The 27,453-nt window shown below is 37.1% G+C and overlaps 1 protein-coding gene across 2 annotated transcripts in view; it reads right to left on the bottom strand.

Annotated features, from left to right (window-relative positions):
- Nucleotides 1-27,453, bottom strand: part of ARHGAP15 (Rho GTPase activating protein 15) — a 599,115-nt gene that overhangs the window by 487,848 nt on the left and 83,814 nt on the right. For both annotated transcript variants that reach the window (XM_036090857.1, XM_036090859.2), the window contains exons 4-5: nt 18,941-19,002; nt 7,748-7,835 (exon numbers count right to left, since the gene is read on the bottom strand). In XM_036090857.1, the coding sequence (XP_035946750.1) occupies nt 7,748-7,835; nt 18,941-19,002 (150 nt within the window). The remainder of the gene's footprint in view (nt 1-7,747; nt 7,836-18,940; nt 19,003-27,453) is intronic.

Below are 27,453 nucleotides of genomic sequence, written 5' to 3'. Positions count from 1 at the left end.
AAGAACAATGATTAGCACATAGTGCATGGGACAAGGCCAGATTTCAATTCATATCTGTATAATAAATATAAGAATTAATTTCCTACATTTTATCATTGGTTACTCCCTTATTTCTACATAAAATGTCCCTTTCAACCCATTTCTGCCTCGAAATCCTATTCATCCTTCAAAAACATGTTCATCTGTCACTCCCTTGACAGATACATTTAGAATCTTTTCCAGTTGGAAGCAATCTTTCTTTTCTGAGTTACTATAAAACTAACTCATGTCTCTGTTCATGCCATTTTGGAGCAACTATCAATGTCCACCTTTCTCACTACAATTACTTGACTTGTGGGCATACTTTCTATTTGTTTCTAGACCCTCAAGGGAAAGATCTGAGTCTGATTCATTTTTGTATGTTTCATAAGACCTAGCATAGTGGCTTAAACATCAGGGATGCTCAGTGATTTTGCGCAATGAACAAATGGAGAAATATATCAGTTGAGCATCACTTGGAAAAAGAGTTGAGCATATATAGGTTGAGCATCACTTGGAAAAACAGTTTCCCTGGGAAATGATTACCTGTAGCTAGATCTATGGTTCCCCACCATATTTTATATTATATATATAATCTCTTTAGTCATGTATTGTTATAATAAACCTACATATGATTCTGTCTCCTCTATCAGAAGATAAGCGCCTTAAGAGCAGGGATCATATAGTATTCATCCGATATCTCTAGGGTTTAAAAACACATTGTGTGATACCTGTTAGGAGTTGTTAATTCTTTGTAGAATAAATAAATGAATGAGTGCTCTAAATTACAAAGCTTCCCTCCCATAAGGCAATCTATCATTTTTTTTTAATCAAGAATGCATATTTGTCACATCCCATGGCTAGAGTCAGGTTCTAGTCCATATCAAGCAGAAGCTCTAAAATCACAAAGCACAGCAGGTACCGAGGAGGCAGATTGTATTTGAAGTGCTGGAGCTGATTGAAATATTTCACTGACACTAAAATAGATAAGTGTACCTGAGACATGCAAGGGGTGTGAGTCCAGGTCTCAGATCAGAAACCAAACTGACAGCTTTTGTTTCTTTGGGACTTTTTTAAACAGATTAAGCAAATATAATGTAGATGCCTTTTGAGGCAAAACTTTTTTCTCTTGGACTAAATGAGATGAAGCCATGATCTTAGAAGAACCAACTTCCTCTCTTGCCTTTTTCCATGATAGGCCTTGTCCTTTGAAGACATGTAACACCTGGTCATACTTCTGTTCAGTATGTATTTATTAACAAGAACAGCTATGATAGATTATTCTAGGGTGAAGGTAGCTGGAGAATACTGGCATGCCTTCTTAAAGATTTGCCCCTGTAGCAAATTCCAGTCCTTGACACTCTTCTCAAGCTTTTTTTTTTTTTTAATCTTATCTTCCAACCAAACTAAACAAAACAAAACAAAACAAAACAAAAATGAAAAAATTCATTTCTCTTTTTAGCACACAGACCTTGCCCATTCTCAGTTTCATGTCATCGTTCATATTTTTTAATTCACTGGAATTCCCTGCCCACAAATTTCCACATATTGAAATTATAACCATCCTTCAAGGCCCAATTCAAATCTTTCACAGATGTGAGCTCTCCCTCCTTTAAATCTCAGAAAAACTCTTTTATGTTTCTTATTTCATCTCACCCTATTTTTTGGCAAAGATGTTATGAAGCAAAGACTATATCTTGATTATATCTCTATGCCTTATATGTAGCCCTAATGAGCAAGCTGTTCATTGTAGGATTTCAATACATATTCTTATGAAGTCTTTTCCTACCAAGGCTTATATAAATAGCACAAACTTGATTAACCAAATGCATATTTAAATGAAAGTGAGGTAGATTGTAAACGAGAAACTATGCTATTTAGACCAACTCTCCACTGAAAACAATGAAAAATGCTGGATAAAATATTTCTTTTTAAAATTACCTTAAAAATATTGAAAGCGCATAAGATAGTGGGAACTGCTAGGGTAAATATTTTTGGAAAATGGGAATCTGAACCCAGAGAGGAAAGCTGAATATCAAATCAACATAACTGCTCTTTGCCTGAGGGCATCTGTTTATACTATACATTTGAACTTTGGTCAATTGACTTCACAGAATAATGGAAAAGGTGCTGCCTGAGGTCTTATGAAAGAATAAAGGAGAACAAATATTAAACTTGTTCTCTTTCTCTAACTTAAGGGATTATAAAGAAAACTGCCTTTGTAGATGAGCAATGTGAGAGAAGAAAAAAAAAAAAAAAGGAAGACTGAAGAATAATTCTGTCCCTGAGAAGTTGTATGCTCTCCTATTATGTATACACAATTTGAAAGTTTTAAACAGTTAACTTAGATTGAGCTAATCAATCACCAGGAGTGTCCCAGACACTTTGAGAAAAATGTAAAATATTCTGGAGTAGAACACGTTTATCCCAGGACTAAATGATTAGCACACAGTCAAAAATAACCAGACACACAAGGAAACAAAGCAACAGAGAAGTAGCAGAAACAGACTGATGGAGACTTCAGATGTTGTCAGATGTTATGTCACAAGACACAGAATATAAAACAACTATGGGCTTCTAAATTTAATGAAATAAAAGAGAGTCTGGAAAATATCTGCAGAAGACAACTATCACAAATGACATAATAAATAATAAATAAAAAAATTCTAGAAATGAAAATCACAATAATTGAAATAAAGATGTTTATCACAAAGGGAGATTGAATTAAAGAATGGAAGATAAACCAAGAGAAATGGTTTGGAATGCAGTTCAGAAAGACAAAAAAGATTTTAAAAAGAATGTAAAATGTGGAGAATAGACTAACAAGACAATGTAGGTTTAACCAGAGACTTAGAAAAAGATAAGAGAAAATTTAAAAGAAGCTTCATTTGAAAAGATAATAGCAAAATAATAAGATAATAATAAGATAATTTTCTAAAATATTAAGTGACAGTTATAAACAATTTCAAGGCAACAGTCCAGGTAGGAAGAATAAAACTGTGGAATAACAAAGGTAATGATAAATATATTATGAGCAGCCAGATAACAGCAGTTAAACTAAGGTAACTTCTTGATCACAACAGTAGATGACAGAAAATAGTGGAATAACATTTTTGATGTGCTGAAAGAAAGCAACTGCCAACTCAAAATTCTATATCCAAAGAGAATATATATATTTCCAGAATGAGGGAGAAATAGAGACATTTGAAACAAGCAGACACTGAGATATGTTGTTACCGTAAGACCTTTACTACAGGAATTTCTCAGAATATACTTCCAACAAAAGAAAAAGACCTTCCTAGAAAAAGACCTTCTTTGCCATTTACTTCTTCCTAGGAAGAAGTAAATGGCAAAGAACATGGCAAATATTAAACCAACACTGACACTATAAAAAAAAAAAAAAAAATACTGTCTGGTGGTGTTAAAAAGAAAAGAAAGAATTAAAATATCAAACAACAATAGCATCTATGCTGAGAAGAGGATACATGGATTAAAAATACTCTAAGGTGGGGTGCCTGGGTGGCTCAGTCGTTAAGCGCCTGCCTTCGGCTCAGGTCATGATCCCAGGGTCCTGGGATCGAGCCCCTCATCGGGCTCCCTGCTCGGCGGAGAGCCTGCTTCTCCCTCTCCCATTCCCCCTGCTTGTGTTCCCTCTCTTGCTGTATCTCTCTCTGTCAAATAAATAAAATCTTAAAAAATATATATATATATTCTAAGGTAATATTTTGGAAGAGGGTAAAGGATTTGATTCGCTTTAGGCTTTGATAAGTATCAATGCTGTAATCTTAAACAAGCCACTAAAAAAATTGAAACAAAAGGCATCACTTAAACCAGTGCAAAAAAAATATGGAAGAAAAAAATGAAAAGAAAAAGCATGACATATTTAGAGAAAGAGGCAAGAAACAAAAGAAGCATACACTGTGTTTCCATTTATATAAATTCAAAACCAGACAAAGAAAACTACATTTCTTAAGGGCTATAGATACAGGTGGGAAAATCATGAAAGGTTATAAAATACGGACTAAAATGCATTGAACTCTGGGGCAAGGGAAGAAGCTGGATGACATAGGGACAAATGGCAGAGGGTGAGGCTTCTAGAGGGCTGACAGAGTCTTAACTTGGGCGGTGGTTATGCAGGAGTTTGATTAATAACTTTTAAAATATACATATCTATTATACATTTTACTAAATATGGTTTCTGCGCTATTTTCCAATGACAATATTTTCAACATTTAAAGTAAGTTACAAATCAGAATATGTAAAAAATGATGAGAATATGAGCATCATCCTTTCCTTCATAATCCAGGAAATCCAGTAGTGACACCATTGGTTTTCAAATGCTCCTTTATGCAGGAGGGCCGGCCAGTCTTGACCAAACTTTCTCTGTTCCAAGGTGAAGTGAACAAAACAGAGACAACGTATATAGACATAGAAGGGGGATAGTTTCCCATTTTGGTAAAGACTACTGCATTGCATTCTGAGGTTTTACCTATCTAGATGTGGGATTGGGATATTTTATGATGCCCTTTCTGTTCGACAGTGGCAGTGGTAGTAAGTGGTAGGTTACTCTGGAATGTCCTCACTAAAAACAAACAAAACAGAATGAGTCAGTCCTCTTTTTCCTTGAATAGGAGGTCACTGAGGACCCAAAGCCTATGAATCTCTAATTTACACACACCGGTGAAATGATTCTGTGTCTAGTTCCAGGAGGGGGCTGCTTTTGATAGAAATCTGACTTGGCTGAAAATTGAAAGAATTTCAGTGAGAACGAAAGATAGTCAAACGTGGAATGTGGGATCAGGCACATCTTGTGACTTGCCGTATTAAATGTGAAAGTCACAGGGTAAGGGCCAGTGGAGGAAGATGAGGGCCCCAGGAAAGTGTATATGGTCATGCAAGAGATACCATCTAGAGCCCCAGATGGAGCAATGGCTTCACTTTCAGAATTATTCATTGCTTAGACCCAACATTTATGCTGCCTATGGATACACAGTTCTCTTTTTGGAGACCAGATATGCTGGTGTTCCTTGAATCAATGTATTTTCTCTTCTACACATGTCTGCATCAGTTCAAGTACAAAACTAATATGCTATAAAAATACGTTATAATTCTATTATACCCTGTATTACATGTTATAGAATAGATTTATATATTTTGATATAGTATATTAGACTATAATAATTAACTTATTGCTACTATTTATTTTTTCTTTTATTAACTAATTTCATTCTCGATTGATTCTCTTGACAGATATCAGTATCCCCATTTTACAGATGAGGATTCTGAAGCTCAAAGTAGTTGAATAACTGTCAGCTCCTAAACAGCAAAACTGGAATGAAGTCCCCTGTGGTTGAACTTCAAAGCCCTGCTCCTAGCTACTTTGCTGCTTTGTCTTACCACCGCATTAACATTCAAAGATCATTCCTATAAAGATTAAAATGCCATTTACTCTTTAAACCACATTCTGTACTACTCAGTCAGTTTCTACTGACCCCTTGGAGGAAAGGACAGACTTTTTCCCAGAAGCACAATGAACAATACCAGGACATGTGTAAGGGGGTGCAAGGGAAATTCAGAAACTTGAGCATAAATCTCTTTCAAAATAAAACCACAGCATCTTTAATCAAGGCCTGGCAATCATCGTATCGTTTCTCTGAGACTGGAATTGGTAAATGTGGGCTATCCCACTAGGCCTTTAATACTTGGTTAGAAATGTATCCAAGAAGTTGACTAGCACGACAATTCATGCAGTACAAACATGAATCTGTAATTCTCTTCCCCATTACCACAAAACACAGTTAGTTCCTGCCCTGAATTCACTTTGAAGATGAGTGCCTGGGAGAAACCATAAGAGCATTGAAAATGGGGCCAGAAGTAATAAATGGGGACTGCCAAAAAACGTTAACGAATTTCTTCTAGAAACAAAATCTATTGTCAATTTACAACTCTGAAGCTTGAACTGGAGGCAGGCAATTAGTGAGCTGCCTTGAAAGGTTTGCCTACAATCTAAAAAAGAGTTTTCTTTCACCTGTATAAAATTAAGCAGCTGATAATTATGTCTCCGGGTCCTGGGACGAGGAGATTAAAATAATAAAATAAAAATAAAGCGAATGCTTTAATTTGGAATCTAATCTCTCCCATTCTCCCAGAACATTCACACAAACGCTGCTCCAGTGGAATTCTTCTCACCCAGCAGGAGGAAGATCATCTTCTCAGCAGCCAAACTTGCCGGGCAAGCGACTTTTCCTCCCTTTCCTGACTCCCTTTTAGAACTCATTCAAAGGGAAGACAAAGGACCCGTGAGTGGATGGGAGTTGTTTTGTGCCTAGCCCTTAGGGGTACTTTATTTTTCTTAAAAAGATTATCTCAATCTTACTGTAGCCCCCAAATAAAAACAAAACAAAAGGCTAGGACAAATTTCTGAGGCAGTTTAAATTAAAAATACAAAGGATTGAGATGTATTTTTAATTTATTTATAATTAGTTTACGGATTGGACCGCAGTGAGACTCCAAAATCAGCAAGCCACTTGGGGATAAAGACTATTGCAATTATCAGGAACAAGCCAAACGCTACCTTTTGTTCTTCTATTTAAAAACAAACAAACAAACATCTCCTAGCAAATGATTTTCTATTTCCTATTTAAAGAGGATTACATAGCAAACACGACTAGTGGCTGGAAAGCAAAGAACTTTCCACCGTTTTATTACCTGCCAAATACAAATTAGTTCATTGTGGTTAACTCCTGCCAGGAGAGCCCTTTCCCTGCCACCCATCAGGCCGATGGGGTATGGCAGGTTGGTTCCTGCCCGGCGTCCTTCCTAATCAGGAGGCTGTCAGACATGCTGCCTGCCCACTGTCTCCTTCATGGTGTGGCAGCTCTGGAGCTCAGGCAGCAAGGTTTTGAGCTCGAATTGCCCCAGTAACTACCTCAGAATTGCTCCTACTTACTGTCACTGTCAAATCTCTGTGGGCATATGTGAGGCCCTCCTCCAGGTACAATAGAGAAACCTTACAAATTTCACTTTATGTAATAACTACAGAATACAGAAATTGTATTAACTTCATTAGACGGAGTCAGAAATATTCAGAAAGGTTAGCTGGATATAGTGAATATTGCAGTTAGACTAAGATAAAAAATCACTTTGTTAACTTAGAGTGTTTCCTCATTGGTAACACCCTATATTGAGGTGCCATTTATAAACAGTTTATTATTATTTATTAATGTATGAAGCACTTTATACCATGCTAGATAACAACTTAAATTCATGTATTAAAGATGCACATACATGGTTTAATAGGATTTACGTCTTATAATATTCTTTAAAATAGCTTCCCATAGTCTCATCCGTTAAGCATTTATTACTAATGCATTTTATAACATACTTTATAATACATTATTTGAGCAAGTAGCTGCATTTAGTGATCATTTCATAAATAAGAATAAAGCATTTATAAATGGCACCTTAATTTAAAGTGTTACCTTCACATTACTAGATAGCTGCTCACCTTTCATCTCATTTTGTGATTATTCTCCAAATGCACCACTTAATAAAACAGACACTAAGTTCTATTTTCCCTTCATCTGATTAAAAGTTTATTGAGTCATTTCCTCCATCTGCTTTCAGTCGTTGGTAGCTTGGAGGCTTTAGTGTGATTTCTGATGAAACCAAACTTTTAATTCAATAATATTTCTGTGAGGATGATAATAGTAGAAGCAGAACTACCTACCATGCTAGACAGAGCCTGCTGCTTAGATTCTTTGTAAAATTCAAGTTTTCGACTGGAAAGAACAATCCAGGAAGTAGACCAGTTTTTCCTTAGGAAAAGAAAAAAGAAAAAAAAAAAGCATTATCACTTGAAGAAATCATTCATAGATATTGTATCAGCAACATTTGGCATGAGTAGAGACTGTATTTTTAACTAGTCTTCATAAAAGTCTTTTCTTTATTAAAATCTATAGGTGGTATGGAATTTGGGTAATAATAAAGACATTCTGTAATTTTTAAAAATCATGGCATTTACAATAAACATTTCTCACTTGGAGATCCTCACAAAATCTTTTTCAAGTACTAAAACTCCAATTTTTGTATATCCATGTCCCCTACTTCAGAGGCTGTTTCCACGGCAAGCCAAAAATAGCAAAGTAAAAGCAGAAATCAGAACCCCTCCCTTCATTGTTACTTCTCTTCATTGTTTCAGTATATTTCAGAATCTGAAAAACTAACCAGCTAATGTGTTATTGCCTAATTCAAAAAAAATTCTTTTTTTAGAGAGAGAGAGGAGGGAGAGGGAGAGAGAATCTTAAGCAGGCTCCATGCCCAGTGAGGAGCCCTACATGGGGCTCGATCTCACGACCCTGAGATCATGACCTGAGCCAAAATCAACAGTTGGCACTTAACCAACTGAGCCACCTAGGCAGTCCCAAAATATTTTTTTAATGTTGAATCTCACTAGAAATCAAAGAAATGCAAATGAAAACAGTGAAATGATTTTTCCCTCTTTGCCAATCAAATTGGCAGGAATTAGAAGGACTAATACCAAGGGTTACTGAAAGGGTGGAGAAATGGATTCTCCCATAGAATTTTGGTGGGAGAGTACACGAGTACATCTTCCTGGAGTGAATTTGGCAATATGCTTTTTTAAAAGAATCTTTTAAAACATGTTTGTTTTTTGACTAAACAAGTTCACTCCTATGAATTTAAGTTTATCCTAAAGTAGTCATCTCATAAGTTAAGTCTGTGGGCACAAGAATGAAGCACACCATTATTTCTTAATTGTGCACCTATTAAAATATATCTTAAAAGATTAGTTGTATAAATTGCATGTAATAGGTTCCTATAATGAAATAATAAACCCTATGCTATAAAAGAATACTGATGGGGAAGATTTTAATAAAGACCATAATACAACATGTAGTTTATTTAGTTCATTTGCCTAAGACTGTACCCCCCCGCACTCCGAGCCCCTTCTGATGATTAATTCTCATTCATCAGAAGTTCAAATATCATGTCCTAAAATGCCATCCATGACTTCCTTGCACAGCACTTACAATAAATGAAAAAATAATTTTTGTATATTTCACCTCTATCTCTCCCCATCCTAAAAAAATCCTCGAAATGATAAAGAGCATTTCGTGCTTCCAAAAGTATCCCCAATTGCCTAGCACAGAGGAAGCACTACATACATATTAACTGAGTCGATGATTGAACTTTAGGCATGGGGAAAAAGAGCTGGGTGTAACAATAGCTAAATCAGGTGATAAAATCACAACTTTTGATTTTCCTTTCTATTTCTTGGTATTTATCAAATTTCCAGCATTGAACATGTATTACTTCAGCAGTTGTATGTGTATATTTGTGTTCTGAGATGCCCGCTTGTAGATGGTAAAACACTAAGGAGATTAACATACTTAAGTTTCTATCCATTATATCATACTGCTGCAGTTGGTTTTGGTTTAACACTCACTTCAAAACAACTGAATTCATCTTATAAAAGTGGTAGACAAAAAGTTTACAGAAAGACTTTATTCAGGTCAATAAAAACCTACACAAAAATATGTTTACAATGACCATTGAGGATCTCTGTGTAGTTATTTCCACTTGCTTCTTAGAATTTAGGGGTTTGAGTGAAGGGACAGTTTTGATTCAGTAAAGTTAATATTTACAACAAGATTAGATTGCTCTTACATGCCTGAAGCTTTCTTAACCATGCACTATTGTGCTAAAAATAACCCCAACATGATAAACAGAAACAAGACAAACAATATGTATATTCCAACATGCAAATATGAACATTATGTTCTTGGACCCAATTGTCTTCAAATGAAGAGTCCCTTTTTCTGTCAATGAAAAAGGTAGAAAAACAGCAACAACACAGAAAGCCACATAGACCTTTCCCCTCTTTCCCCCAGAGCCCACTTCTCCTTTTAGGCAAAGGAGGTCGGGGTAGCCATAACCTTGTCTCTATGCAGGTCATAATATTAGCTGACCCCAGATAGAGAAAAGAAAAACATTGGAAGGACTGCTGGTCTACACTGGGCATCATTTATCTCTACCCCTTATTTTGACAGTGTGTGATCAGGGAATATGGAACACCCTCGGACTGATGGAACACATATTTAACCTGCCTGTTATATTTCCCACTATATTTTTCATCTCCTGGCAGGGAGATACTATACCTTATTTGCTTCCAGGCTATAGCAAGCCCTGGATAAATGGTTCTGATTTGAATCTGTTTCAGATGTTGATCATTTACAGAATGTGTTGGCATTACTCTTCCCTTCCCTAAACTTGGAACTGGAACTGGTTAGAAATGAAGTTGCATGAAATTCAATTATCTCATGGTTCTTTGTTAGAACTTTGAACTGCTATGAAATGTTCCTTCATAGGTGAGTGTGATGAACAAGTCAAAGAGGGTAAGAACTGCAGGTCTTGGAACCTTAGTAATATGAATTGCTCTGACACTTTACATGTAGTGCTATTTCATTTTGAATTTATAAATTACGTCTCTATGGTGTTAGAATAAAAGTGAAGGTTTTTCCAATTTGCTTAAAATAATTTTATTTCAAGAGGAAGAAGAAATACTGTCAACTTTTTATTTTTATTTTATTTTTATTTATTTTTATTTTTTTAAAGATTTTATTTCTTTATTTGAGAGAGAGAGAATGAGAGAGACAGCACATGAGAGGGGGGAGGGTCAGAGGGAGAAGCAGACTCCCTGCCGAGCAGGGAGCCCGATGCGGGACTCGATCCCGGGACTCCAGGATCATGACCTGAGCCGAAGGCAGTCGCTTAACCAACTGAGCCACCCAGGCGCCCTACTGTCAACTTTTTAGATGCCCTAATTTCATTTACGTTTTTTTCCATTCTCTTTAAAAATAAAAGTTAACATAAATTATTTTGAGTACCTACTAAAGTTTGATTGCCTAGTAGAAGTTTAGCTCCACCAAAAAGATAATGAAGATACTAATATGTCCATTTACTAATACAGAAAATGAGGTTCACAGAGTTTAGGTAATTTACTTAAGGCCAGTTAGATTTAGAGTCTGACTCTGAAGCCTATAATCTGGTCACTAATTTATGCTGTCCTTTTTTTAAGGATTAAGCATTACTATCTTGGCTCAGGAGATTGTCAATGTCAGATTTCACTATGGTTTTGGTTGAAATGCTCACATTATAAAAGCCAATGTACATAGCCCATGACAAAGTAGAAGCCATGTAGGCTTCCTTATAAACTATTTTACCTGATGCTAATTGAAAGGACAGAACAAAGGCCCACCACTTCCAAACTCTCCACTTCTCTTAGAAGTTGCACTGATTTAAAGGAGTCATGCAAACGACCATTCAACTCCTCAGAAGAAGCTGGAAGTAGGGGGTGTGCTCCTAATGATGGTACCTCTGTCTCTTTCCGGCTGGGGAATTCTGGTCTGTGATGAGCAGACCCATCTGCAGTCAGTGAAGATCATACAACCAGGAATCAAGGAGTCAAAAGCCTGTAGTCTAAGAGTGGTTGAGAATTCACTAATGGGAACAACTTTTAACCTATGACTTAAGTCAGAACCTGCCTCTGTGAATGAGGTGCTCTGGGCATTTGACCATTCTCATTACAGTATCTGTCTGGTTCATTCCCCGTCTGATGGGTTTGGCTTGTGTGTCCTGTCATTGTCAGGACACCACTGGAAGAGCTCCCTCACCTCGTTACTGTAACACAGGAGCTGCTTGGATGACGCTGTCAGCTCTGGAGAGAGTTGTGAAAAGGGTCAGTTGGCAAAGTTTTGGGCCCTGACTTGAACCTTTAAGGCTTTCTCTCTGCAACCGAATCCTTATAGGTGGCTATTGTCCAGTATATTGAAAGACAACTTAGGAAGCGAGTTACTCCTGCAAACTTTAAGGACTTAGCCATAACAGGTAAGTCTCATGGTTTCTGATGAGACTTTTAAAATAGACCTTTCAAGGATGAAGCAGTTTTCAGAATGGAGAGAAAGTCCTTCTACTCCCCTATCTTCTCCAAAGAAATAGACATCATCCCTAACCTCTTGGAGCTTTTTCACTTCTGAGAAAAGTATCTGACATTTAGTAGGTGCTCATTAAAGGTTTTTGAGCAAAAGAATATATGGACTCTCAAATTTCAGAAGGGTCACACCTCTAGATTTTTCCTGCTCTGTGGTTACTGTTATTCACTAACAAGCACTACAAAAGCACAAATCTCCTGTATTTCTCTTCTCTGTTCCTTAGTTCCCTCGTGTTTTGATATGTCATTCCTAGTACTAAAAAAAAACAAAACAAAACAACTATTCCTTCTGGTTTAGTATATTTTCTTCTAATTTATAATTCTACTGACAATACCTGAACTTTCTCCTGAGGTCTTTCTGACCTCTCAGACGTGTGTCAGTAAGATGAGCTCTTATGCATGCATTTGTCCCCACTCTGTGCTAGGGATTCTACTTGGTATTTTGGACACGTCAAGTAATTAAAACGCAAAGCCGGTCACCAGTATCTATTGAGCACCCACACAACAGTCACAAGTCCAGGGCTGAATATATAAAGGCAAATAAGAGAGACCTCAAGGAGTTTTCCTTTAACTCAGGGGGACACACGCAATGAACATGGAAACACATGGCACTGGGAGGTGGGTGATACCTCATATTACAGATGAGCAAACCGAAGCTCTGTGAGTCTACATCCTACCCAAGGGCATAGAACTCATAAATATGGGAGTCAAGCCAAGTCTCCCGGACCCTGAAGACCACATTCACTCCGCTGTATCAGTTATCTCCAGAGCAGGTGGCATGCAGCTCTCCCTGAGTCATTTTGAGCATGTCTATGCAGAGCCTCAGTGTAGGCTCAATGTAGGCTCTGAGAAAGGAAGATAAAGAACTTTTGTCAAACAAGCATTTAAATGTCTTTCTCCTTGGAGCCAGGCCACTTCTTAGCCTGACTTGGGATGTTGCAGGCCCTTTCTTCCCTACCTTCCCATGATGGCTAGCAGGTAAATTTATCCATTGGTGGGGGCCAATTAATGCCTCACCAACTCATCATCTAAACTGTACGGACATTTTTTTCTATTTTTCCACACAGAGGAAAAAACACCAACTATTGGCTAGATTTAGGGCTAAGGAAGACACCGAGCTCGGGAACTATTCAACCTCAGTAAGTCAGAGGTGTTAGGAATAGGTGGACAGTCTCCCCACAAATTTAGGATAACAGTCAGGTGAGGTATTGATATTGATACTAGTGATTCAATGCAGGAAACAGATTGCCGCTCAAGAAATGCAAGTATATTTTATTTTTCTTTTGACAAAAAAAAAAAAAATCACGCTGAAGGCGGGAAAAGGTGCTTACTACAGTTAGGAGGGGGAAGAATTAAATTTGAATGACAACTATTTACATGTATGCAATTGGTGGGACATTTTATCCAAGTGAGACACTTCACAAAACTTTCCTAAAACAAATCCCTGGTTGTAGAGGTGGGAGGGGGGAAATCCCCCCAAACCCAAAAAACAACACAGCCATCAGTCTGGCAGAAAACTCTTTGCATTCTACAAAATGGACACCGGGTGGCAGCACATAATAACAGCAACTTTGTAACTGCTTCTCTGAAGACAGCTTGATGGAAAATAGTTCTTAAAATATTCATTACCATTATAAGAATTTGTTAGCTTGAGCTCAGGTTTCACACATTCATTTGTTTTATATCCTACACCCACCTCTCCTATGGCTCCTTTAGGTAATGATGGGTGGCCAACCAAAAGTCAGAGGAAAATACATATGAGACAACTGCATAAATTTCAGAGTTTCCTGGGCCACCTGCCTTTGTTATCTGACTTGATCACACTGGATTTGACATGATTCCCCTCAGTGGTGCGAGTGAAAGTGATTTACTCTAGAAGCCCTGACTGATTGCGCATAAAATCCCTTGGTCACTGTTAAGTGTTCTTACTCATTCTCAAACTGGTAGGTTAAGAAATTATTTCTTCTCTCTCATACTCTAATCTCTTGTAAATTGCCACTGCTAAAAGTGGGCCAAAGAGACACTGCAGTATAAATACACACATCTCTGTCAGTATTGCAAGAAATGTAAAATCTTGATATATCCGAAGAGTTATCAGATGTTGGAAATTATAACAGAGCATATGAAGGAAATCCTAAAACTAAAACAAACCTTTACAACTTAACTTCTGTATTCTGTACTATCCAAATCTTCCCTCCAATCCTCACTACTGAGCATAAAAGGAGAGAATGACAATTCAGCCTGGAAGAATTTATTGGGATCCTGAGCAGAAAATGCTAAAGAAAAAACAAGTTCACATTAGCAGGGTACTTTGGCATCATGTTCTAAAGGAAGTCTCTTCTGAGAAACAACTGTTCAAGAAAAAAAAAGAAAACAAATAAAAGCAAAGGTCTCATAGTTCTGGGCTCTGGGATGAAAATGACCACTAGCAGAAATAAACACTGCACTACCTTCACTTCTTTTCTTCCCATACCCCTCTTCTGCTCATCTTTTCACCCCCAAGTACTTTCTATACCCCCAGAGAGCAGAGCAGAGGGACAGCTAGATGTGACCAGCTGTGCAGAGCCACCAGGGAGATGACGAAGGTGCAGGCATGAAGTGAAAGTGACAGGATAGACGGACACATCATGTCCTCACTGTCAGGTGCCTTTTGTAAAGGAAAGTATTGAAAATAGCTTTTCACTGGGGCCTCACAGAGCTTCAGAGAGACCTGGGCTGCTACTTCGTTTTGGGGATGGAAATCCCAAAATGAAGGACTTCCTAAACTAAAACATAGAAAAGTAAAACATATTTTCAATGTTAACAATTTAAAAAATTAAAGTTGAACGCTGAATGTATTCAGCTTTCAATCCTGTCTGTGCATCACGTGGTAATTTATAGAACGCCATTTCAATACAAGGCTAAACTTACGGCCTTTTATGAATGTAAGATATAGCCAATGAGTTCTCCTTCCTTTTACCCGCTCTTGTTCATATTCAGAGAGAGGTCAAACTTTCCTTAGAGAGAAAGAAAAATATATAAAAGAGGGAAGCTAAACAAAAAGGAAAAGGAGGGGAAGGAAGGAAAATAAAAACAATGCATGATGGGAATAGCTTTCGATTATTTTTGAATAGAAAACTTTATAGACAGTAATAAAATAATGTTTGCTAAGTGATAACTGAAGCCCTTGGTACTGTTAATGGTATGAAATAACAGGGTAGTTTTTGCTTCCTGGCTCTAAGGAGATTCTAGCAAGAGAGAAAAAACTAACCTACTTCAAACAGAGGACAGGGCTAAAATCTGGTACTAACTATGTATACAATAAGGTTCGGGAGAAAGGAGAGGTTAATACTAGTGATCAATTTTCTTCATTTGTAAAATTGAAAGTAAAATAATAATATAGCCTATCTTAGAGTATCATTTCAGTATTATGAAGCATTTAGCTAAACTTGACAGAGTAAGCATTTAGTAATACTGCTTATTAACTCAGTAAAATGTATAACAGATATAAAGTACCTTGATAAGTGGGCGAAAGGCAACCAAAAGGCATTTATATTAAAAATATAGACTATAGCAACTATGCTATACTATTTAATATTTACTAAATTCTCAATGGGATAAAAACTACACAATTTTTCAAGGTTATGATTAAACTGACCATCTTGTTACTAGCTATAAAAACATACCGACTCATTGGACAAAGCAATATGGCAATCCATAACATTAAAAAAAAAGGTTATGTGATTTAATCAAGTATTTCAGGCTTAGCATTTATCTTAAAAAAAAAAGAAACATTGACAAACAATAGGAGTTTTGCTGCAATTATAACTATTTTAGTATAAGGCTGGAATCAACTTAAAATTCAAATAAAAGAAGAGTATAGGAATGGTTTGGTATAGTACAGTGCCATCAACCTGATGGGATATTACGTGTTATTAAACATGGTGACTACATCTACAGTGTTCAATTTGTAAAATGTTTATTAAAAAAAAAAACAATAAGGAGTAAAATTACGGACCAATATGGATCAAAGTTTAAGATTTTGGGTCATTGAGGGCTTTCATCAGCAAGGTAAATAGACAGTGAGAGACTTGGAGGAGATATTTACAAAGTCCAAAGTTGACAAGGTTATGACTACCTCGATGATATTAGTTCTTTCAAAAAGTGAGAAAACTAACAGAAAATCGTTGAAGTTGATACCTAGGCAATTCTCAGAATGCAAAACCTGACTAACTCTAAATGGATGAAGTGATGCTCAACTGAAATGCCAATGAGAGGAATAAAAATAAATGCAACACTGTAGTAACATTCTCTCGCCATTGACTTGCAAAACTGAGAGTTATATAATGCTGGGTGACAAGATGATGGCAGGACAAGCTGCCTTGACCTTTGCAGGAGTGTGAACTCATGCGCTCATCCAGGAGGAAGTCTGGCTGCAGCACTCAATGGATTTATAAATGTGTGTGTCTTGCAATCCTTCACTCCTGGGTATATGCCCCAGAGACAATACCTAACGGGTGCATAAGGAGACAATACCTAACGGGTGCATAAGGAGACAATACCTAACGGGTGCATAAGGAGACATATGTGTGGCTTATTGCATGTTGTTCGGGGGATGGAAGGAGTTAGGGACAATTTAGGGGTCCACTACTGAGAGATTAAGTAAAATGTAGTGTATGGACACAATGGCAAAATGGGCAGCAGTTGGAAGAAGTGAACTCATTTTAAATATATAGATACAGATCCATGTCCAAACACTAACATTGAATAAAAGTAATAAGAAACAGAAGGAAGTTTATAACACAAAAAGGCTTATGCAATTTAGGACATATTCACATACTCACAACTATACACTATTTACTAGAATGCCATACATATAACCACATGAGTATATGGAGAGTGGATCTGATGAACATACATTCTACAGGGGATTGAAGTGAGGATTGGAGACTGAGATAAAATAAACCCAGCTAGGGGTCTTGCCCAGAATGATGATAATATAAAGCCAACACTGAACAGTAAAATCAACTCAATTCTGTGCACCTGATGTTTAAAAAAAAAGAAACTAAAACTAAAAAAAGAAGAAACTATAGCTTTAAATGAAAAAAGCTGAAAGAATGCATAATTGTATGCAAACTGATTGAAATAACAATAAAACAGAGTATAAGCTAATGTTTATATGAATTTAAACTAGAGCACAAAAATGATTTGCAAACTGATTAAAGTAACAACAAATGAAACAAATACAGAATGGTATACATACTGATTGAAACTGCCTTAAAAATGTATTCATGTGAGATAGTTGGGGAAAGGGCCTTGTTCTGCTCCTCTGTTTTTTCTTGACATCACCACCTATTTTATAAGGACGGTTTACAGGCAAAACTTGGACATCATCTTTATTTTCTGGAATTCCTCTCAGTATCTCCTCTTCTTCCATGTATGAGGCTTTCCTTTCAGCTCTCACCTCCTCTCCCCTACCAAGGCCCAGTGAAACCTGAACTTAGACAAGTCCTCAGGTCTTTTTCTGTCCCTCTTTAGACTTTGTGAGCACGTAACTGGTAAGGTAAGAGAGGGTCTTCACTTATTTATCTTGGGAAGAGTCATTGCTGTACCCTCAGCACTATTCCCTGAGCTGGTGTAATTGGGATTGAGGTCTAAGGAAAAGGAGGACACGAGGCTGGGTTAGCCAAAGTCAAAAAATCATCCTGTTGCCCTTTCAGAGTCCAACTCTTTAAGCGAGATTCTCCAGTGGGGTAGGGACCAGTCCAGTCTCTTAAAGCAGCCTTGCATTTGACCTTCTGTCCTATTCATGTCTCTCCTGGACCCTACAAGGAAATGTGGCTGCAGGGTTACTATACAGAAACAGTGTAGAAGAGGGTTCAAGGCCCTGTTTACCATCCCAGAATAAAACACTATATAAGCCAAAAGAAGAGTGCATTCTTAAAAATTGAAAAAGCTCTTTTAAGCAGCAGAATTATGGATGATTGTTTTCTCCAGTTTTACTTCTTTAAATAAATATATACATACTCAATTACAGGCAGTAAACAAAAGCATACTTTATGGTCTATTGTTGGCCAGAGTGTCATTCCAGTAATGAATTGCATTATACAATTAACAAGTGTCCCATTGTGTAGCTAATTAGTACATTCATCCTTTATGGTTTTAACTGTTAATAATACAGTCATAAGTGAATGCCTTATCTCCCGATTTGAGCACCTTCTACATATCTTTGTAGCTTACATATCACCTAGCACAAAGCTAAGTATATAATAGTATGCACTCGAGAAATAGGAAACATTCTAAAATGGAAATGATTATTTCTAAATATCCCATCCATAGAGAATGTCTAGCATCTTTCTCTACCTATCAACCTCATTTTTTCCTTCGACGTTTTTTCTTGGTGCTGTTGCATGGGGAATTCTTATTTTCTTTTTCTACTTTCTCTTACTGATTCTGTGTTCATTTCACCTCAAATGCGCAATGTTCAACTTTTTATCTGACAGATCTGACATTTTTCTCAAATGATTTTTATCTGAGCAGAAAATGTATATCAAACCCCCCAATCTTCAAAAAATATGCTCCCAATGTATTGTAGGGAGATTTTTATACACTGCAAAATGAGAGCACTCATCCCTTAATCTGTTCATCGTAAAAATCAAGACCCTTTATCTTATTTATTTGCATGTTTTTTAAGATTTCAAGTTCCAGGAGGACAAGAAGCACTTCATTTAATATTATGTGCAACAATATAGAATGTAGTGCTTTATTGGAAAACTGTAATTACAGTGAAAATAATGTTGATCATAGTGATAGCAGAGGGAAATATTCTAGTCTCGTACCATAGGGCCTTCCTTTCTAAACAGCAGTGACACAAATTGAGGAGATGGAGAACTATCATAGTTATGTAAAAGTGAATTAAGGAACTTTTATTACCTTAGTTTCTTTCCACCATCTGCAATTTTAGCTTTCTGAAGATAGCCTTCTTTTTCAACCATCTGCAAGAAGAATGTATATATTAAAACTGTGACAAACCCCTATGCATTATTATTTTGAATGAACCTATGCTTTCCAACAGTCATTGCAGTGATGGAAGTTTCCAGTCATAGAACTTCATTAATAATGCATATATAGCTTATGGGAAGTGCCTGCAAGATCATAATCATTACAAGCCGTTAAATATCCAAAAGAAAGATTACAAAGAGTAATGTGAATGATTTGTTAGATGTTGATACACCTTTACTCACTTTTCCTTCTGGGCATTGAAGTCACTTGCTTACAAAACTGATTAAAAATGGCAAAACAAAAACAAATTTAATAATGCCTTCCTTAATTTTACTGATCATCCTTAGAAAAGTTCTTCTTTTTTTTTAAAAGATTTTATTTATTTATTTGACAGAGAGAGAGACACAGTGAGAGAGGGAACACAAGCAGGGGGAGTGGGAGAGGGAGAAGCAGGCTTCCCACAGAGCAGGGAGCCCAATGTGGGGCTTGATCCCAGGACTCTGGGATCATGACCTGAGCTGAAGGCAGACGCTTAACGACGGGGCCACCCAGGCACCCCTAGAAAAGTTCTTCCTTTTTACTTCTAATCCTCACCACCTCATGTATCTGCTGAGGCCAGAAAGTGGAAAGAATTCAGTGGAACCAAGTGTCTGAACCAGTTGAACCATGAAAGGGCATTTAAAATGTGACAATTCATGCATTTTGTTCAGTCACCAAGAAACACTGTAGTAGCACTACTTCGTTATCTTCTTTCATAATGTGGATTTGCTTCCTTTCCTATTCGTATTTATTGGCTTTCATTGTTAATACAACGGCAAGTTTCTTAAAGGAGATTCAATGATTTGTGATAACTTCACAGAGGTTTTTGTGGAGTACTAGGGTAAATAAATGTACAACGCAAATTGTGATGAGTTGACTCCCAGCAAAGTCTTTAACAGGCATTTTGATTTCTGAGCACCCTACTGCCACTTTCCCCCGTCTTTCCCACATACCCTTATCTCAAGTCCTTACCCTGTGTTCCATCTTTTCACTATAGATGAATTGCCCTCAACCTTCTCCCCTGTACTAAATGCTAAAAGCTTTTAGAAGTTACCTAAGATCTTCGACAAAGCAGGAAAGAATGTCCAATGGAAAAAAGACAGTCTCTTCAACAAATGGTGTTGGGAAAATTGGACAGCCACATGCAGAAGAATGAAACTGGACCATTTCCTTATACCACACACAAAAACAGACTCAAAATGGTTGAAGGACTTAAATGTGAGACAGGAGCCCATCAAAATCCTAAAGGAGAACACAGGCAGCAACCTCTTTGACCTCAGCCGCAGCAACTTCTTCCTAGAAACATCGCCAAAGGCAAGGGAAGCAAGGGCAAAAATGAACTATTGGGACTTCATCAAGATAAGAAGCTTTTGCACAACAAAAGAAACAGTCAACAAAACCAAAAGACAACTGACCGAATGGGAGAAGCTATTTGCAAATGACATATCAGATAAAGGGCTGGTATCCAAAATCTATAAAGAACTTATTAAACTCAACACCCAAAGAACAAATGATCCAATCAAGAAATGGGCAGAAGACATGAACAGACATTTTTCCAAAGAAGACATCCAAATGGCCAACAGACACATGAAAAAGTGCTCAACATCGCTCGGCATCAGGGAAATCCAAATCAAAACCTCAATGAGATACCACCTCATACCAGTCAGAATGACTAAAATTAACAAGTCAGGAAACGACAGATGTCGGCGGGGATGCGGAGAAAGGGGAACCCTCCTACACTGTTGGTGGGAATGCAAGCTGGTGCAGCCACTCTGGAAAACAGTATGGAGGTTCCTCAAAAAGTTGAAAATAGAGCTACCATACGATCCAGCAATTGCACTATTGGGTATTTACCCCAAAGATACAAATGTAGGGATCCAAAGCGGTACATGCACCCTGATGTTTATAGCAGCAATGTCCACAATAGCCAAACTATGGAAAGAGCCAAGATGTCCATTGACAGATGAATGGATAAAGAAGATTTGGTATATATATACAATGGAATATTATGCAGCCATCAAAAAGAATGAAATCTTGCCATTTGCAAAGACGTGGATGGAACTGGAGGGTAATGTGCTGAGTGAAATAAGTCAATCAGAGAAAGACATGTATCATATGACCTCACTGATATGAGGAATTCTTAACCTCAGGAAACAAACTGAGGGTTGATGGAGTGGCGGGTGGTGGGAAGGATGGGGTGGCTGGGTGATAGACATTGGGGAGGGTATGTGCTATGGTGAGCTCTGTGAATTGTGTAAGACTATTGAATCACAGACCCATACCTCTGAAACAAATAATACATTATACGTTAAAAAAAGAAGAAGAAGAAGAATATAGCAGGAAGGGAAAAATGAAGCGGGGGAAATCAGAGGGGGAGATGAACCATGAGAGACTGGACTCCGAGAAACAAACAGAGGGCTCTAGAGGGGAGGGTAATGGGGGGATGGGTTAGCCTGGTGATGGGTATTAAAGAGGGCACGTACTGAATGGAGCACTGGATGTTATACGCAAACAATGAATCATGGAACACTACATCACAAACTAATGATGTAATGTATGGTGATTAACATAACATAATAAAAAAAACAAAAACAAGTGTTTTAAAATCAAACAGACCTCCATTTTAAATCTAAATCTTACAACTATTTTGTAACTATACAACCTTGGGTAAGTGACTTTTTTTTCTCATTTATAAAATGTAGAAAATGATATTTTATTCACTAAAGGGTTATTGGAGGATTTAATTTGATACTGTATAGAAAATGGTCAGGTACCTCTTAAGCCTTCTCCCACCATAAGAACCCTATTCTATTTTAATAGTCAAATATTATAATAAAATATCATATATTTACACAGTTTCTAAAATTGCTATATTCCCATACCTCATTCTGTACCAAATACATTAATGTATAGTATGTCACAATGTTTCTGTGAAGGAAAATTGTGGGAAAACATTTCTGAAATGCATACTAAGTCACAGGAATTGAACTAGATGCTGACTATAACTTTTGCCTTTTTATAGAAACAAGAAGTGAAGTTCAGGGAGGTTAAGTGACTCATTTGAACTTGCTTGCCAATAACTGAATAAATATGTGTCTCAAATTAAAAAAAAAAAAAAAAGAAGAAGTTCCTAAGATCAAAGGACCACATTCCCTCAATTCCACCCTATATGCTTTCCCCTTTACTGTAATACTCCACCCCACTATGTATCCAACCCATAAACTCCTAAACATATTAAATCTACTTTAAAATGTAGTCTGTCTATTGTTAGAGGGTCCTTCCAAGATTCCTCTGCAATCTCCTTTAGGTGCCCTTGTCCCAAATCCCCATTTTTATTCTACCATTATCACTATCATAGCATTTATTGGATCATATTATAATTGTCCATTTACAGTAGTGCCCTTTTATCTGCAGAGGATACCAAGAGCTGAAGACCCCCAGTGGATGCCCAAAACCATGGATAGTACCGAACCGTATTTATGCTATGTTCTTTCCTATACATACATACCTGAGATAAAGTTTAATTTATAAATTAGACACAGTAAGAGATTAACAACAATAGCTTAGAATAAAATGAAATAATTATTATAACAATATATTATGATAAAGGTTAGGTGAATGTGGTCTCTATCTCTCAAATATCCTATTGTACTATACTCACCCTTCTTCTTGTGATGATGTGAGATGATAAAATGCCTACTTGAGGGGATGAAGTGAGGGGAATGATGTAGACATTGTGACATAGCATTAGGCTACTATTGACCTTCTAACAATATGTTGGAAAGAGGATTATCTACTTCTGGACTGTGATGGACCATGGGTAACCAAAACCATGGAAAGCGAAATCGTGGATGAGGGGGACTACTGTATGTGGTTGTACCTGCCCCTGTGCTGTGATTACCTTTCACCCCGGATTCCCAGCACCTACAGTACTTACTGACACCAGTAATCACAATATAAATATTGTTTAAACAAATTAGTGGATGCATGAGTGACTATTTTAATGTTGTTAAAAATCTTTATAGAAAACTGAAAAAGCCAAAAAATCCATCTAACTATAACAGGTGAAAGGAAGAGATATTTGGGGATAAATGAGTTGTCCCAAACCACTAAGATTTCACCAGTTAATGAATTGGCTATTTACAAGACTTACTCTGACATAGGTAAGATCTTTTCTGGCTTGTTCATTATTATATTCCTAATACAAAACACAGTATTTGCTTTTTAAAATCTATTTGATGAATACATTTTTAATAAATAATATGAAGCTACTAATAATGGTGTATTTTTTGTGCTTGCCTGCATCTATTTGTTTTTCCCACCTTTTATTCTATGTATATTGTCCTTTTTTTTCCTCAGTGCCAGAAAATTTTGTTTGTCTACCCCCCTGAAACCCATATAATAAGTTCAGTGTTTAACACTGGGCATCACTGGTTTCTACAAATGTTTAGAAGAAAAATGTTTTCAGTAGCAATTAGCATCACAGAGATGGTCCCTTTCTTTAGTAATGTATATTGAGAAATTTTGTTGTGTAACCATAGACAAATTTTATTGTTTTATTAAAGCTTTCTCCCCATTGCAATAAAATAGTTACCAAAAGTCTGAATTTATCTACCAAAAACCTGCAAAACTTCTCAACCCATCATAAAAATCGATGCGTGCATTCTCAACTAAGAATATTGCCCTCTTCCCCCCAAAAAATTCACTAAAAGACCACTGGATGGATGTGTAGTGCCCAGAATGTATTATTGATGGACATTTCTTTTAAAAGGGAAGAGAAATTCAAAAGGAAAAAACTAATACTCTTTCAGGGAGAAACCAACACAAGCAGGCTTGAGATACATCAAAATTTTCTCTCCTTCAATCTATAAGAAATGTTTCTCCAGATACTCTGGACTTTTTCAGGATATTGAGATTGAGGCCAGGGGCTGGATTTCTCAGGTTAAGGTTCTATCAGTATGACATCATTGTCAGCAAACAGGCTGAGCTAGTTCCCATGGTCTTGGTCAATCCAATAGAGTTCCCAGCCATGGACAGAGAGAGGCCCCAGAAGAGGGAAAGAGGAAGAGGTGAATAGCAAGTTCATTTTCTTCTCCTATGTCATCTTCCAAAGTCCAAGCTGCCTTTCAGGTCATTAGAGGCAGCTAATAATCCTCCTATTACATACTCTTACTACACTTACTACTACCATACATGTGTTCACATGTCTCCATGTACTGACATGTAGTTATACACATGTATAATCACCATGCACGTGTTCCCATTTCTGGGATCATGTGTTCATTTCTCTCAATTGCCTCTTCTATACTTCATGTACACTCATTCACTCTTTCAACAAATTTTCAATTAGTAACCTCCCCTTCCCCTTAAATACCAGCTGCTCTGCTTACAAGGGGACTTCAAAGATTAATAGGACCCTTTTAATCTTATTGGAGCTTATACACTTGTGAGCTCATATTCCTCTCTTTTGAGGACTGGATAGCATACTCCCCTCTAGTCATCTCAGCGAATCAGACCAGCTTCTGCTCTGGAAGAGAAAATTCTAACCAGTCTTCCCACACTGAAAAGCACTGCATTATGTTAAGTCCCCTGCTGGCAAGCAACGTTTCCATGAGGTAGATTTAATTACTTTATTATTTCTTGTCATGATGCTTTGAAATAACTCACCATGTTTCAGGCACTAGAAATCAGTTATTCTGGAAGGCTCATAGGAGCTGAAAGAAGTATTAAAACAAGCAGAAGATTGTTATGTATTTTGTTTGTGGATTCATATATGGTTCCATATTAATTATTCTAATTATTTATTCCTACTCTAATGTTAATCCCATGGTTTGAAGGAATGATAATCTTTAAATAACAGTTGAGTATGCTGGTCATCTAAGGCTCAGATGGTCTTATCTCTGGTAATTTAAAAAAATATGTATAGCTTTATGTCTAAATTTAGGATACTAAATGCCAAGTTCCAGGCCAACTTGAAGTTCTTTAAAGTACAGGCACTCCCTGAACTTTGTATACTTAAGAAATGTCAACCAATCTTTAGATGCTGAATCTGGCTTCTTGAGCTATTTGTCCAATGTCCCTTAGAAGCCCTATTTAATGTTAAGTGGCAGGGAAGGCCAGCAATTTGTCCAGATTGGATGCCAGCCAGTCTGCCAGCACTGAAGACGTATACAGCAGACACAACTGCGCCGAGATATAGATGAGAAGAATGAACGGCAGTGGGATGCCCAGATAGCACCTGTTTATCAACCTAAGTTGGAGGCCACAGACAAGGCGGGAGTGCAGAAGACAACCGGTGATTAATGGTAACAATCGTGGGAGAAAGACCAGCCCGTAACCGTAAGTACAGACACCACCATTTATTATGTGAAGACTTCATGTTGTTCTCAGATAAAAGAAGTCGAATCGAAAAGAACAGGCTTTCATCTACACCAGTCCACCACAAGAATTCTGTTAAAATGCATCTTTATGAATAGAAATGGACTGAATTGAAGACTTTCTCCAGATTTTGATGAGAAGGGACTGATCTTTTTTTTTTTTTTTTTTTGAGAAGGGATTGACTTTTAACACCAGAATCACACAGCCCTTATGTTTTACAATATTTGCTCTGTTGATGTATTTAAGTTATTGTTCTTTTACTCTTTGTTCTGCTTCTGTTCATTGGCAACCCTCTGACTCCTAATTCAGCTTCTGAGGTCCTTTGATGTATAACAGGGGTGACTTAGGTAATCAGTATATCTCCCATTATAAATTTATAAATCAGAGTTATTGTTTATATATCAGCCTCTTACAAATTCGGTTACTATGAGATAGTTCCAAGGGATCCTGATCATTGAGAAACGAAATCTTTCTAGATCCACAAAGCTGACGCGGGCCCATCCCTGAAGTGGAGTGAGCTTTCTAAAGTAGTGCTGCCCTGTGAAACCTTCCGTATGACTGACTGACCTTCCTCTATGAGAACTCTGCATCATCTCTATATAACCACAACCCTGGGCCACTATCATTTTCAAACAGATGTAGCATTTAATTATTTTCCTATTTAATAGTAAGGTACCTGCTATATTTTTTTTCTGAACTTTTTATAGATCACAGTACTTTGTTGACAATATTGTTTGTTTGGATGATTTCTACCAAAAAGCATACATCTGGTTATGTCATTTTACCCCCAGATGCTGCTTCTCTTTTTTTCCTTAATTTCTTCTTCATCTTTCCACTATCCACAGAAATAGATATTTCTTCTTCTTTCCATTGGTTTTATTTTTTAATTAATTTTTTATTTTTTTAATTGTATTTATTTAAAGTGTACAACATGATGTTTTGACATACATAGTGAAATGATTACTAGTCCAGTCAAGTTAATTAACATATCCATCTCCTCACATAGTTACCTTTTCAAATATTTCTTGTGGTGAGAGCACCTGAGATCTACTCTCTTAGCAAATATCCAGGATAGACTGCAATATTATTAACTATAATCACCATGCTATATATATTCATCCTACATATCTCCATTGGCTTTCCTTCTTGTGACATTGTCTTCAGGTTGCACCACTCTCTTCTGTGGGACTCATTGCCTACATTTTTCTTCTCAGTCTCCAGTGATTTCTATACTGGTTGTAGCTTTATTGCAATATCAGATCGGTTGACAGTGTTTATGGACTTGCAGGGGACACAATCCATTAAGAATGGAAACGAAAGCAGAGGGGAAAAAAATCACCTTAAAAATCCAGCTTATCTGTACATCATATAAAGCACTAATTTAAAATAAAAATTAGGGCGCCTGGGTGGCTCAGTTGGTTAAGCCACTGCCTTCGGCTCAGGTCATGATCCTGGAGTCCCTGGATCGAGTCCCGCATCAGGCTCCCTGCTCGGCGGGGAGTCTGCTTCTTCCTCTGACCCTCCCCCCTCTCATGTGCTCACTCTCTCTCATTCTCTCTCTCTCAAATAAATAAATAAAATCTATAAAAAAAATAAAATAAAAATAAAATAAAATAAAATAAAATAAAAATTAGATGCTTAATTTTAGAACTACTTTACAAATACCTCAAAAATGAAATATGGCGCTTTGGCCTAACATAAATACATAATTTACTCTGTATATATGTTTCAAGAGTGGTGAACCAAAATTCAAGTTGGATACAGTGATTACATGAAAAGGAGAGCAGAAGAAAAGCGAAGAAAAATGATTCTCTGTCATACACGAGCGGTGTCTGGAAAGAGCAACTAAGCATTCTCAGAGAGGCTGGTCTTGATTTCAGGTCTCAGAGTTAGGCATGGTTTGCCCATTGCAACTTATTTACACCCATTAGTATATATGTTGTGCAATGCTTTCATGGACATCCTACCCCTCTCACTTTCTCGGAGGATGAGAGAACATGTTGGGCTTTGGGGTTCTGCTGAATGTC

Source organism: Halichoerus grypus, chromosome 4, assembly GCF_964656455.1.
Source record: "Halichoerus grypus chromosome 4, mHalGry1.hap1.1, whole genome shotgun sequence".
NCBI classification, from domain to species: Eukaryota; Metazoa; Chordata; class Mammalia; order Carnivora; family Phocidae; genus Halichoerus; species Halichoerus grypus.
This window is presented reverse-complemented; position numbering and strand designations above follow the sequence as displayed.